Below are 12,275 nucleotides of genomic sequence, written 5' to 3'. Positions count from 1 at the left end.
CAGTGAGTTTTGGATCCTGGGTGAAGTTGAACTGCTAATCCCCAATCAAGAGCTATGGGATATCTCGGAGAGGAAAGCACCTTTTAACGATATTGACCCTGAGTACCTCGGGATGAGTATCAGTATGATGATGCAACCCATCTTCCATATATTACAGCCTTTTAGGCCCGCCTCCAATACGGCTACTCGATAATGGGCAGTGAACTTCTCTGTTTTATAAACCAGAAACTTGGTATAAGTAACTACGTTCTCTTTGTGGTTAGATTTGCATGTAGCCAATGCCCACGCGGGTTAAAAACAGCACTATGTCCTAGGGAAAAGTTCGTCTTCGAAACACCATTCCAACAGCCACAGGGCACGAGAAGAAAATGTTTCTTAAGATTGTGAAGAGAATGATCGAGTGGGAGTAAGGGGAGCGAAGTAATGCGCGGGAACTCCTCAACGACCCTTGGCTTCATATGAATTACCCAACGGCGTGAGTGAGGATGCCACACTAAGTCTGTACTATACGGAGCAAGTGAAATGTGAAATGTGTTTGAATGGAATGGTCTAATATCAATTTATGAGCTTGCAAAAAGAGCTTGCTTGAATGATATTATACAGATAGGCGGCGCATAGAAGCAAAGGAAGGACTACAAGTAAAGTCCCTCGGGCTCGTTTTCTTGCTTGGTCTTCATGACACGTTCCCTAGCTGCTCTGAAATCTGCCATTTGTACACGCATACGGCGTTCACGAAGGGCCATAAGACCTGCTTCAGAACATATGGCTTTGATATCTGCACCAGAGAGATCGTCCTTCTGAGTGATGAATTCGTCGAGTTCGACGTCTTCGCTTAAAGACATCTTGGAAGTATGGAGGGTGAAGATCTTTTTCTTGGTGTTTTCTAAAGGCCCGTTAGTGTGCATTCAATGGTTGATTCTGGGGGAAGGGTTCAACTTACGGTCAGGGTTCTCAAAGAGAATCTTTCTGTCAATACGGCCAGGACGGATAAGCGCAGGGTCCAAGGACTCGATCTTATTCGTGGCCATGATGACTTTAACATCACCTCTATCATCGAAACCATCAAGCTGGTTGAGAAGTTCAAGCATAGTACGCTGAATTTCTCGCTCACCGCCAGAAGTAGAGTCATAACGTTTCGTACCAATTGCATCAATCTCGTCAATGAAAACGATGGATGGGGCATGTTCAGCAGCGACCTGGAAGATCTGGCGGACAAGGCGGGGTCCGTCACCGAGATACTTCTGAATAAGTTCACTACCGACGATTCGAAGGAAAGTAGCGCTTGTTTGGTTGGCAACGGCTTTAGCAAGAAGAGTTTTTCCTGTTCCCGGTCCACCGTATAAAATGACACCCTTCGGGGGTTTGATTCCCATCTCTTCATAGAGTTCTGGATGTAGTAGTGGCAGCTCGACAGCTTCTCTCACTTCTTGGATCTGTGATTCTAGACCACCTATGTCTGCGTACGACTCTGTGGGCGCCTTCTCCAGCTTCATAACGGATACAAGCGGATCGGCATCGTCTGTGAGAACACCAACGACCGAGACTGACTTGTGATGAAGTAGAATACTGGCTCCCGGTTCTAGCAGGTCCTTATCGACAAAGGACATGATAGAGACGTAATATTCTGGCCCCGTCGCGCTGGAAACAATCGCATGGTCATCGTCGATCATCTCCTCCAGGTTTCCCACGCCCATGGGGCTGCCTCTCATATCGTCCACCCGGCCTCGCTCATCCTCATTTCTGTCCAGAGCACTGTTGTTATCGTCCGTTGACGGCTGAGTTGACGAAGCCTGGGCCTTGGATTTGCGAATACGTTCTTGATTCTCCACGTACTCCTCTTCAAGCAAGAGATGGTCATGTACTCGCTGCATGCGGAGGTATTTTAACTTGCACCTTGAAGTCGGATAAATGGATGGTAGTTTGGCAGAGGCATTTGGACCTTGTTGCTTACGCTTCTTTCGCCCGATACGTGTGGTTGGCTGTGGTGGTGGTTCGTACTTTGGCTTCTCCTTCTGTTGAGCCTGGTAAGTGAATGTGCCCATGGAAGACTTGAACATGGTGTAAAGATGAAGATATACCTTCTTGTCTTTGTCATCTTTGCCTTCTCCCCCTTGGCCGCCCATGCTAGACGGTTGGTTTCCCTATTGAGCCGTGGCTTAGTATTCTTCTTGAGAGAGATCAGAGCGGAAGGCAAACATACCATCGTGACACGCTAAACGCCCAGTCGGCGTATCAACTGTTTCCTGAGCTGGTTCCAAATATATTGAATAGGCCGCAAAAGCCAGTCTCCGCCTGCGCCGTCGAGTCTTTTAGGGGTACGGGACGAGGTTGTTGAGTGGTCGATCGGGATGTCAACGTTGTTCAACTTTGGAGCTTCGCCGTGCTTGTCGCTCCAGCTTGAGCTGTGATTAGTAAGTCTATATTAGTCATCACCTCTTCGGAGTGTAAGAATAATAATCCGATTTACTGCTGAGTCATCAAGTCTCGACGATAACAACAAGAAACGCAAATAAAAATTGGAAAAGATGGATAGACTGAAAAATGGCCAGAAAAAAGAGATCCCACTACCTGGAGCAAATAGTGCCAATTGAAATCTTGTTCTCCTATATATACCCGAGATGCTTTCATTATATGCATGAGAAGATACCTTATGGGGATATAAATCGTAATGACAAGGAAGTTGGCTTTTTGTTTACTGTTATTATACCCCTTTTACTGATTCTTAGGGGAAGCGAGTTTGCGGACACACCCCCGAACGGACTTGACTAAGAGGCTGTTCTCCTATTTACTGTACCTGTACCGTCTGATATACTGAAACAATATTCCTCCTCTTCTCTGGTAAAATCTCAAATTAAGATACCCAATGGATATACTGCGAATACTTCTACCGCAGAATGTCCCAAAAACGATGGTTTCCGTGAGACCGCGACTATTTCTAAGGGGTCTCAAGCACAGAATCCCGGAAGAGCATAGTACAACAGACCTTTTCAACTATACCACGGGGCGATGGCTTTGGAGAGAGAAGGAGCAGCTACTTGAACGATACCGGAGATTCAATGTACGAGAGCTACAGGCCATAACTGCACATACACTGGGCTCTCAAGCATGTGTTTCAATGTCCAAAATTGGAGAAGGCAATTTCAACAAAGTCTTCCGACTTGTAATGGATGACGGAGCAGTGGCAATAGCTCGAATCCCCCATCCAAATGCTGGTCCGCCTCGGTATACGACTATGTCGGAGGTTGCTACTATGGAATTTGTTAGTCTTACCCGCACCGTGAATGTCTGATAAAAAACTGCAAGAGTTGACCCTAGTGCATAGGCAAGATCAATGCTTAAAATACCAGTTCCTAAAGTGTTAGCATGGTCTTCATCTTCTGATAACTCTATAGGTGCAGAGTATATCATTATGGAAGAGGCTAAAGGCACCCAGCTCTCTCAAACATGGGATGAAATGAAATTACATGATAGGAGTGAAATAATCAATGATATTGTTTCCATAGAGCAGAAACTTCTCTCCGTGACCTTTGGCTTGTACGTATAGCCCTGTCACTAGGTTGCAGGAAGCGGTACTAAACATTTGCTTACTAGGTATGGGTCACTATATTTTTCCAAAGACGCTTTCCCTGGCTGTCAGCCGGCAGATATCAGTGGTGACGTCGCACAAGGGATTGAGGATGAGGTTAGAAAGCAATTCGTCATCGGCCCTACGACTCGCCGGGAGTTTTGGGAAAAGGAGCGAGCACTGATGGATCTGGACCGAGGACCTTGTGAGTTACGAACCTGATTTAATTGACATTTGTCCTTGACTAAATGTTTTTTTTTGCTTTGGTGCAGGGAAATCTGCTAGTGGATATGTGGAGTCCATAGCCCATCGCGAGACCGCTTGGATTTCCCAGTATGCACGGAGGGATTCCATCATATCTGGCTACCCCAGGGGCAAAGGAAGTCAAAAATCACCCCAGGACCACCTCGGCTTATTGGAGAAATACCTATCTGTTGTTTCGAGGCTCCTTCCCGATGATACCGAGCTTGTTCGCCCAGCACTCTGGCATCCTGACATCCACGATGGCAATATATTTGTCCAGGATGGGAGGATTTCCAGCATTATTGACTGGCAGTCTGTCTGGATTGCACCTTTGCTTCTCCAGGCCAGAACCCCTCGACTGATCGATTACCATGGAGAGATCCAGTTGAGACTTCCCGAAGACTTTAAAACGCTGCCCGAAGAAGAGAGGGATCGCGTCAGAGACCAGGTCCAACGGTCTATCCAGGTATACCTTTATGAGGACCGGACGGCAAGAGTCAACCCTCTTCTTGACAGGGCAATTAGGAAACCCCATGGGAAAACATTGGCTCAGCTCGTGAGCTTTGCTGGAAACTCATGGGATGACCACATCGTACCCCTGAGGGACACTCTGATTGACGTTGAAAGGTATATAGCAAATTGGTCATGAATTTGGGTGAATGCTAACAGAGATGCCCTAGGGATTGGCCAAAGATCTTTGAAACCGGCGAATGCCCGTATCATTTCTCGCCCGAAGAACGCTCTAAACATAGCGAAGAGTCAAAGGGCTACAGTGCGGCACAGGCTTTCTAGGAGATGCTGCAGAGCCGAGTCCAGTCAGACGGCTGGACCACTGTGGAAGACTTTGACGATGCCGTGGAATACTTCTCCCAGCTGCGAGAAGCCGGACTGGCCAGCTTGGAGGGCGAGGAGAGGGACGAGTTTGAAGCCTCGACTCGGTTTGTAGAGGCCCGCCGGGCAGAGCGAGGATCCAGCGTGTGTGATATTAGCCAGAAGCAGGGCTCGCAACTCATCTAGACAACTAACTAACTACTTGTTGTATTCACTCCGTTACCTAATAGTTAATACAACGCTATTATTGTCTCCCGCCCCTGATGTACTTTAAGCCAAAATGAGGCGACCCGCCTAACACGTCAAGTGTTTGCAGCAGCCTCGGGCGGTTAGCTAAATTTAGTCAAACAACGACCTAAGCTAAATAGCGAGCTAGTCGCAGGTGAGGTCACCGGCCAACCACTCGCCCTGCCTAAAACCTCGACTATCACCGCCGCCGAACCAGACGACCAGACCAGCACGCCAGCAAGCCAGCAAACCCTCGATCCCCTATCCAGCAGAGCCGAAAGGGACCGCAGACATCGCTATCCCGCACCCCCCTTAGGCCGCCAACCCGCGACGACGTCACGCAGCCAGGCAGACGCCGGAGATCTCCCTCACACCCGCAGCCTGTCACATAACTCACCACCACCACCACCACCACCGCAGCACAGCGAGGCCGGCCAAACCGCTCGGCGCCTGCTGCCTTGACTCACAGTCTCGCACACGCCTGCAGTCCCCCTGGCTTGTCCCCGTCCGCCGCATCCCAGGCCCAGATATAAAGGTAGCTACTCAGGCCCTCCGTTCCTCCAATTTGAGCCTCGCTCTCTCCCTGGCTCTTCTAGTTTCTTCTAGTTGTCTGTGTCTCTGTCTTGTCTGGCGCTGCCTGGTCGTACCATCTGTCTCTAACTGCTCCAAGGCTGTCTTGTCTAGCTCCCCCGCTCCCCAACGCCCATCACCGCTGCCAACGTCATATAGCTATCAGTGCACAACGAGAGGGCTTCCCAGAGACAGCAGTGGTCAGCCTGATATCACATCGCATCATGGCTTCCAACCGCACCCGCCGGATCACCAAGGAAATCGCCGATATCCACGCCGACCGCCACTCGCAAATCACGGTAGATCCTATCTCGGAAGATGACCTCACACGCCTAAAGGGCAGCTTTCCCGGGCCGCCTGGCACTGCCTACGAAGGCGGGACGTTCAAGGTCGACATAACAATTCCAACCGAGTACCCGTTCCGTCCGCCGGTTATGAAGTTCGACACTCGGGTCTGGCACCCAAATATCAGTAGTCAGACGGTATATCTCTCCATAATCCGGATTAAAAAAAAAAAAAAAAAAATACAATACTGCGTACAATATCAAGGAAGAGATAATGCTAATGGAATGTCTGCTGTCTAGGGTGCCATCTGCCTGGACACACTCTCGTCTGCCTGGTCACCGGTTTTGACGATAAAATCGGCTCTTCTTTCGCTCCAGTCCCTGCTTAGCACACCCGAGCCCCGAGACCCTCAGGATGCAGAGGTTGCTCGAATGCTTCTCTCAGACCCAAAGGAGTTTGAACGAGTTGCTAGAGAATGGGCTGTGATGCACGCCGGGGCCCCACGGAGACATACTGGAGAAGGCAGCGGCGGCGCTACGGATGAGTCCATTAGGAGAAAGGCTCTCAAGGCTAAAGAAGACGAGCAGCGAGAGAAGCTGGCCGCGTACGTTTTCCGAATTGTACCCTCCCTCATACTCTAGAGTAACTAACATGGCATAGGTACGAGGGATACAACAAGGATCTTATCGACCGTTTCTGCAGCATGGGCTTCGATGTTCCTCGGGTTGTCTCTGCCTTCAAATATGTTGGTATCGACCCCATGGACGGTGACGACTACGAACTCGAAGAAGCATACATGGGCGACATCACCGCCCGTCTCCTCGGCGAGCCATGATATGTATCCTCTCCGTTTTGGACAAAACTGCCTCTATTTTCCCTTTCTTTCCTTTCCTTCCCTATTTATTTCTTTTAACTCCATTGACCACATTATATCATCTATCATCCTTACCTACTTCCTTACATACATCCTTCCCAGCATTTCTGTTTCTTGTCCCTTTTTTTTTTTTATTTCTGTTCCTTATTTTTCTCTGTCTCATCACCGCTCCCATATACTACCCTCCCCTAGCAACCCCCCATATATTTCCCCTTGTTTTTCATTTCTTTGACTATCTGCCAATTGAGTAATTGGAACTGTTCCGCAAGGAGGAGAAGAGAAGGAAAGCGGATGGAGAGAAAAGGGGCCGAGGAGAGAGGGAGAGAGAGAGAGAGCATAAGGTGGTGTCTGGCGATGGATCAACAAGACTGGCGTTATAGCGCGGAGCAAAGGCTTTTGTGTGGAAACTAAATAGGTGCTTCAATCCCAAATCACATTCAACTACCCTCATCATACTCTATATTCATTGTTTTTCTATATAGCTAGGTAGAGTTATATGGTGATAGGATGTTGGATGTCTGGAGTCGATAGTCGTCACTATTTAGCTTCCGCGCAAAAGTGTAATTATTTATTTTACTTCCGCCTCCAAAGCAAAAAGCTCCAGGCTTGCATACTCAAATACATCGTCACCACGGCTTTCAGCTTCACTCAAGGCGCAGCTTACTGAGATACTTCCATATACCTGTGCCTTTGTCTTCTTTTACACGTCTGATCGCTACGTTGTTCACACCACGAGTCAGCTGGATATAGCTCTCTAAGCTCAACTTCCAACCATGCTAGAAGACGACATATACCGAACCTCTACGCAATTTCGCCTCTGGTCCTTCACAGAAGACTCCCTCCGATCAATCCGAGCTAATACTAATGCCGTTGCAAGCGAGCGAGTTCGTGCTGCCGTCCGCCGGGCCAGAGAAGCTCGACAACAAGCCTCCGCAGCTCCAACACCAGACCAAGGCACACCAAATCCGAACCCAAATGATGCTGATAGAGCCGTTACGCCAGCTCGAACAGGAGCAGGAAGCGAGCAGGAGATAGAATGTCTTACGCCAGATGAGGAGTTTGAGCTGGTACAGTACTTTTGCGAGAAGACCATGGAGTTGGGAGACGAATATAAACCGCCTCTGCCTACAACAGTAAGGGTATGTATAGCCTCCACGCATCCCAAAGTTATACCAAGGCTAACAGATGATAAAAAAAAAAGGCGACTGCGATTCAATACCTTCGACGATTCTACCTTACGAATTCCCCAATGACCTACCACCCGAAATCTATCATGCCGTGTGCGCTCTTCCTAGCTACAAAGACGGATAACTTCTACATGTCCCTCCGGTCATTTACAGAACACATACCCAATTCGACGATGGAAAGTATAATTGCTCCCGAGTTCCTGCTCACACAGGGCCTACGGTTTACGTTTGACGTACGCCACCCATTCCGTGGATTAGAGGGCGGGATGATGGAGTTGAATGCGATTGCAAAGGGAGAAGCTACACCAGGACCCCATCTTCTAGGACTTACTCCAGCTGGACTTCAGAAATCCATCCAGTCACTTCCACCTCCGCCTACTTCGATAGCTGGGCCAGTACCTGCTTCGCCTCTAGCTACCCGTTTAGCAAAAGTACACCACAATACCAGAGAGATCCTTAAGCACTCTGCACAAATGACAGATGCATATTTCCTTTATACCCCTTCACAGATATGGATATCTGCATTACTCATTGCCGATAGACCACTAGCTGAGTTCTACCTTGAAACAAAGCTGGGCCCGGCCAACACATCCCCTACTTCCTCAACTTCGCCTTCAGACATGCTCTCCAATATACACGCCAAACTTATTCCCGTCCTACAGTCCTGCAGCGACCTACTTACCTCTTACATACAAAATAATGGAACATCAAGCACCGTTCCCGGCTCAGCACGGATGAAGAGGCTCAAGCTGATAGGGAAAAAGCTATTTCACTGCCAGAACCCGGAAAGAGAAGATCTCGTTGCATTGAACAGGTTGCAGAAAGCGGGTGGTTCGGCTGTCCCCACCGGAGCTAATACCCCTTCAGAACCAGTTGCTGCTCCGGCTTCAGTTAACGTAGCTGCTATGAGTGAGGAGCAAGACGTGGAAAATGATATAGATCGCGCCGCTAAAAAGCGCAAATTGGAGGGTGAAAGGCTCGGGGGAATGGACTCTCCGTTCGGAGGGGAGCTGAAGAGGGGATGATTCATATATATATATATATATATATATATTTATATACTATATGGATAATGATAGTAACCGCCAGAATAAAACGATGCATTGGTGTTTTGGATGACCAGGGCCTTCGAGGACTCGCGTTCTACCCACGAGCTCACAGTATCGTTGTGTAAGCTTAAATCACTACCATGGTTCTACGAAAGTTTACCAACTTGAGAGCAGGACGATGGTATAAAGAAAGTAGTAAGTAACCTTTCATTTTATCAATCAACCTTTTCTATTACCTTGCCATTTCATGAAGGCAAATAAATATAGAAGCCTCCTCCCTCGGAGCAGATGCAAAAAATAAGTCAAACGAAGGGATAGAAAACATCAGTTTTAAAGTCTAAACAATCCCAGTTCCCATGTGCGCAAGTCGATTTCGATGCGCTAACCAGGGGAAAGGCCCATTTACATAACAATAACAGGTCAAGGGAGAATAAAACCATTCGTACCACCGAGACCGTGACGATAAGAGGAACATGGCAAAAGATTTTTAAGCAAGGCCGTTAGTTGTGGATGGTTGCGTTTTGGGTAGTCAAGAAAAACAGTAAATAAATGGGGAATCAAGCAGGAAACGAACAAGCCTCCGGTTATCGGCATTTAGACTTGGCCGGCGTTGATCATCTTCTTTCGGAGGTGGTTCTTGTACTCGCCGATAGTACCATCCCATCGGCGGACAGTCTTGTTCTCGCACACCATGATGTCTTTGGCAATCTTGTCGAGGAGTCTAGATGATAACGTTAGTATCTTGATATTAACAAATGAAATCAATTGGTAGGGATGGAATCTTACCTGAAGTCGTGAGAAACGACAACGACACCGCCACTGAAAGCATTGATAGCATCAGCCAAACTGTCAATGGTGGGGATATCCAATCCGTTAGTAGGTTCGTCGAGCAACAGCATGTTGGGACTCTCAATGGCCAAGATAGCAAAGACGATTCTGCTCTTCTGACCCTCAGAAAGAGTTCCCATAAGGGCAGTCTGAGATTCACCAGAAAGGCCATATCGGCCTAGCTGTTGACGCCAGTACTGATAATCTTGACTCTTCTCGGAATACTTGTCACGAACGAAGTCGAGAGCACTCTTGGTCAGGTCGAGCTGCTCAGCGGAGTGCTGACTGTACATGCCGAGCTTCAAGTGGGTATGACGGGTGACAATACCCGATGTGGGAGCAAGCTTGCCAGTCATGATACGAAGAAGAGTAGACTTTCCAACACCATTAGGGCCGACAAGGGCGGTTCGAGAGTCCATGTCTACACCAAAGTCGAGGTTCTCATACAGGTTGTCCTTCGCATCACCTGAGTAGGAGAATGTGACGTCGTCGAAGGAAAGGACTGGTGGAGGTAGCTTCTCAACATCTGCAAATCTGAAGGTGAAGACCTTGTCAGGGATAACAGGCTGGATGAAACCATCGGCTTCCATCTTGTCGAGAATCTTTTGTCGGGATTTAGCTTGTCGCACCAAGTTGGCGTATGTACCGGCGGATGCAATGAATTTCTTGATGTGAGCGATTTCTTCTTGCTGCTTGTGGTAGGCCTTCATCTGGTTGGTTTCCTGCTCAGCTCGAGTCTTTTGATAGGAATCGTAGTTTCCACCATAGTACATAAGCTGCTTCATTCGCATATCAATCATGGTTGTGCAGACACCGTTCAGGAAATCCATACTGTGGGAGACGAGGATGAGGGTTCGATCCCATTTCTTTAGGTATTCTTCCAACCACACGCAAGCCTCAAGGTCAAGATGGGCAGTGGGGTCGTCGAGGAGAAGCAAAGATGGCTTGACGAACAAAGCTTTGGCCAAAGCAACACGCATTCTCCAACCACCAGACATATCCTTGGTCATCTTCTTGATGGTGACCTTGTTGAAGCCGAGACCAGTAAGGATGAGAGATGCTCGGGTGTGGAAAGTAGATGGGTCCATGCCGTCCATTCGCTGCGACACTAATCAGCGTATATTCTCTCTTTAAATAATGTAACCTACTTACCTCGTAGATATCCTCAAGGACAGGTGAATCTGGTCCCTCGTTTTCCAAAACCTCTTCGGCGAGTTTCTCCAGTCGGTCCAGCTCGTTCTGTGCCTCTGTAACCACCCAGTCCAAAGCTCCGAGATCACTTGGGGGAGCACCCTCATTGAGTAGATAGATATCAATGTGCTCTGGGATGGGGAACTCTCTCTTGGAAATGGCCTTTAGAAGAGTGGATTTACCGCATCCGTTCTCTCCGAGAAGGCCGTATCGTTTGCCGTAAGTGAGTTCAAGAGTAGAGTCGGTGATAAGGACTCGTCCGTGGAACACAAGTGAGATGGAAGACATTTTAACATCTCTGCTGGATGGGACAGATGCCAAAACACCGGTAGTGACACGATCTGACAGTCCGAACTTGTCCGTCTGCTCTGTTAATTTCTTGACATCGGACATCTTGGCGGCGCTGGTGCCGCCCTCCTCCGCATCATCACCATTAACAGAAGAAGCGGTGGAGACATTTTTGGAGTTGGCCTTCGATGACAGCTTGGAGGTGGCTGTCTTTTTCTTATCCCCTTCAGCGGCACGTTTGGCCTGGCGGGCGGCTTTGGATGCAGAGACCATCTTTGCTAGGTAATATTTCCTCTTATTTAGATTAGCTGGATATTGATATTAGGTCTATATCGTGAATATCAAAGGTCAGTAATATGCTAGATATGCCTGGTAGATGCAGTCTCATATGCCTGATCTGTAGCCAGATCATCAAGAGTGAGGAATAAAAATCAATATTATAGCAGAAGGAGAAGAACAAACCGATAGTGGGGGGTTTTTGACGCCTTATCGATAGGAAGCCCTAAGAGTGGGATGAACAGCAGTCTATTGAAAAATAAAGAAATAGGAGAAAAAGCTGGGCTGGCAGGGGCGGTCCTGGGTATCCAGACGGCCCTATTCTATCCCACAATATAAAGCTGAAGAACAAGTCGCCTGCGATGCGATGACTTGCTGTTGCTGCTGAGGGAGGATGAAGATGACGAGTTTGACGTGGAAAAAAAAGTCGAACGTGAAAAGTCTAAGACGTCAGGGCTTATGTAAACAAATTCTACAAATTCTCATTGGCTGATAGTCACGTGAGCATAACATCATCGACCTGGACTATACTCTGTACCTGAGATTTTTAGGGTTTTCCAGTCAGAGGCAATACAATTTATATAATACCTGTACATTGGTAGAGTAATATTACTCTAAGTCAATAGCTATAATGTAAATATGATTTATATATACGCTTATGATGCCGTGTCATGGTCGATGTGGCGGCAACCATGACGTTCGCCACTGTTGTTGCTGACTAACATACTCTAACTAGTTTGGGTTAGGTTGCTACTAGTGTAAACTCTGTTTAACGCCAACCTTAAAAAAAAAAAAGGAGGCTCTCGACCTCCTCTCAAGCCTCTCAAGACTCTCAAGGCTCCCGAGAATTTGATACCCTG

The 12,275-nt window shown here is 47.9% G+C and overlaps 6 protein-coding genes across 6 annotated transcripts; 4 read left to right on the top strand and 2 right to left on the bottom strand.

Annotated features, from left to right (window-relative positions):
• Positions 1-632: 632 nt before the first annotated feature.
• On the bottom strand, positions 633-2,123 carry ARB_04012 (uncharacterized protein; the record flags this gene model as incomplete). Its single annotated transcript, XM_003017090.1, has 2 exons — positions 633-883; positions 941-2,123. 2 exons carry the CDS (start codon positions 2,121-2,123, stop codon positions 633-635), a joined length of 1,434 nt encoding a protein of 477 aa, XP_003017136.1.
• Positions 2,124-2,908: 785 nt separating this feature from the next.
• ARB_04011 (phosphotransferase enzyme family protein) lies at positions 2,909-4,457 on the top strand (the record flags this gene model as incomplete). Its single annotated transcript, XM_003017089.1, has 4 exons — positions 2,909-3,259; positions 3,323-3,534; positions 3,592-3,770; positions 3,838-4,457. The coding sequence occupies 4 exons, from the start codon at positions 2,909-2,911 to the stop codon at positions 4,455-4,457; spliced, it is 1,362 nt and encodes a 453-aa protein (XP_003017135.1).
• Positions 4,458-4,603: 146 nt separating this feature from the next.
• On the top strand, positions 4,604-4,825 carry ARB_04010 (uncharacterized protein; the record flags this gene model as incomplete). Its single annotated transcript, XM_003017088.1, has 1 exon — positions 4,604-4,825. One exon carries the CDS (start codon positions 4,604-4,606, stop codon positions 4,823-4,825), a length of 222 nt encoding a protein of 73 aa, XP_003017134.1.
• Positions 4,826-5,661: 836 nt separating this feature from the next.
• On the top strand, positions 5,662-6,557 carry ARB_04009 (ubiquitin conjugating enzyme (UbcJ), putative; the record flags this gene model as incomplete). The annotated part of the gene is made up of 3 exons (XM_003017087.1): positions 5,662-5,919; positions 6,022-6,326; positions 6,383-6,557. 3 exons carry the CDS (start codon positions 5,662-5,664, stop codon positions 6,555-6,557), a joined length of 738 nt encoding a protein of 245 aa, XP_003017133.1.
• An 812-nt stretch (positions 6,558-7,369) lies between these two features.
• On the top strand, positions 7,370-8,808 carry ARB_04008 (uncharacterized protein; the record flags this gene model as incomplete). Its single annotated transcript, XM_003017086.1, has 2 exons — positions 7,370-7,735; positions 7,798-8,808. 2 exons carry the CDS (start codon positions 7,370-7,372, stop codon positions 8,806-8,808), a joined length of 1,377 nt encoding a protein of 458 aa, XP_003017132.1.
• A 618-nt stretch (positions 8,809-9,426) lies between these two features.
• Positions 9,427-11,412, bottom strand: ARB_04007 (uncharacterized protein; the record flags this gene model as incomplete). The annotated part of the gene is made up of 3 exons (XM_003017085.1): positions 9,427-9,553; positions 9,619-10,760; positions 10,813-11,412. The coding sequence occupies 3 exons, from the start codon at positions 11,410-11,412 to the stop codon at positions 9,427-9,429; spliced, it is 1,869 nt and encodes a 622-aa protein (XP_003017131.1).
• Between the last annotated feature and the right edge of the window lie 863 nt (positions 11,413-12,275).

This window comes from Trichophyton benhamiae (assembly GCF_000151125.1).
Source record: "Trichophyton benhamiae CBS 112371 chromosome Unknown contig01293.0, whole genome shotgun sequence".
Classification (NCBI taxonomy): Eukaryota; Fungi; Ascomycota; class Eurotiomycetes; order Onygenales; family Arthrodermataceae; genus Trichophyton; species Trichophyton benhamiae.
This window is presented reverse-complemented; position numbering and strand designations above follow the sequence as displayed.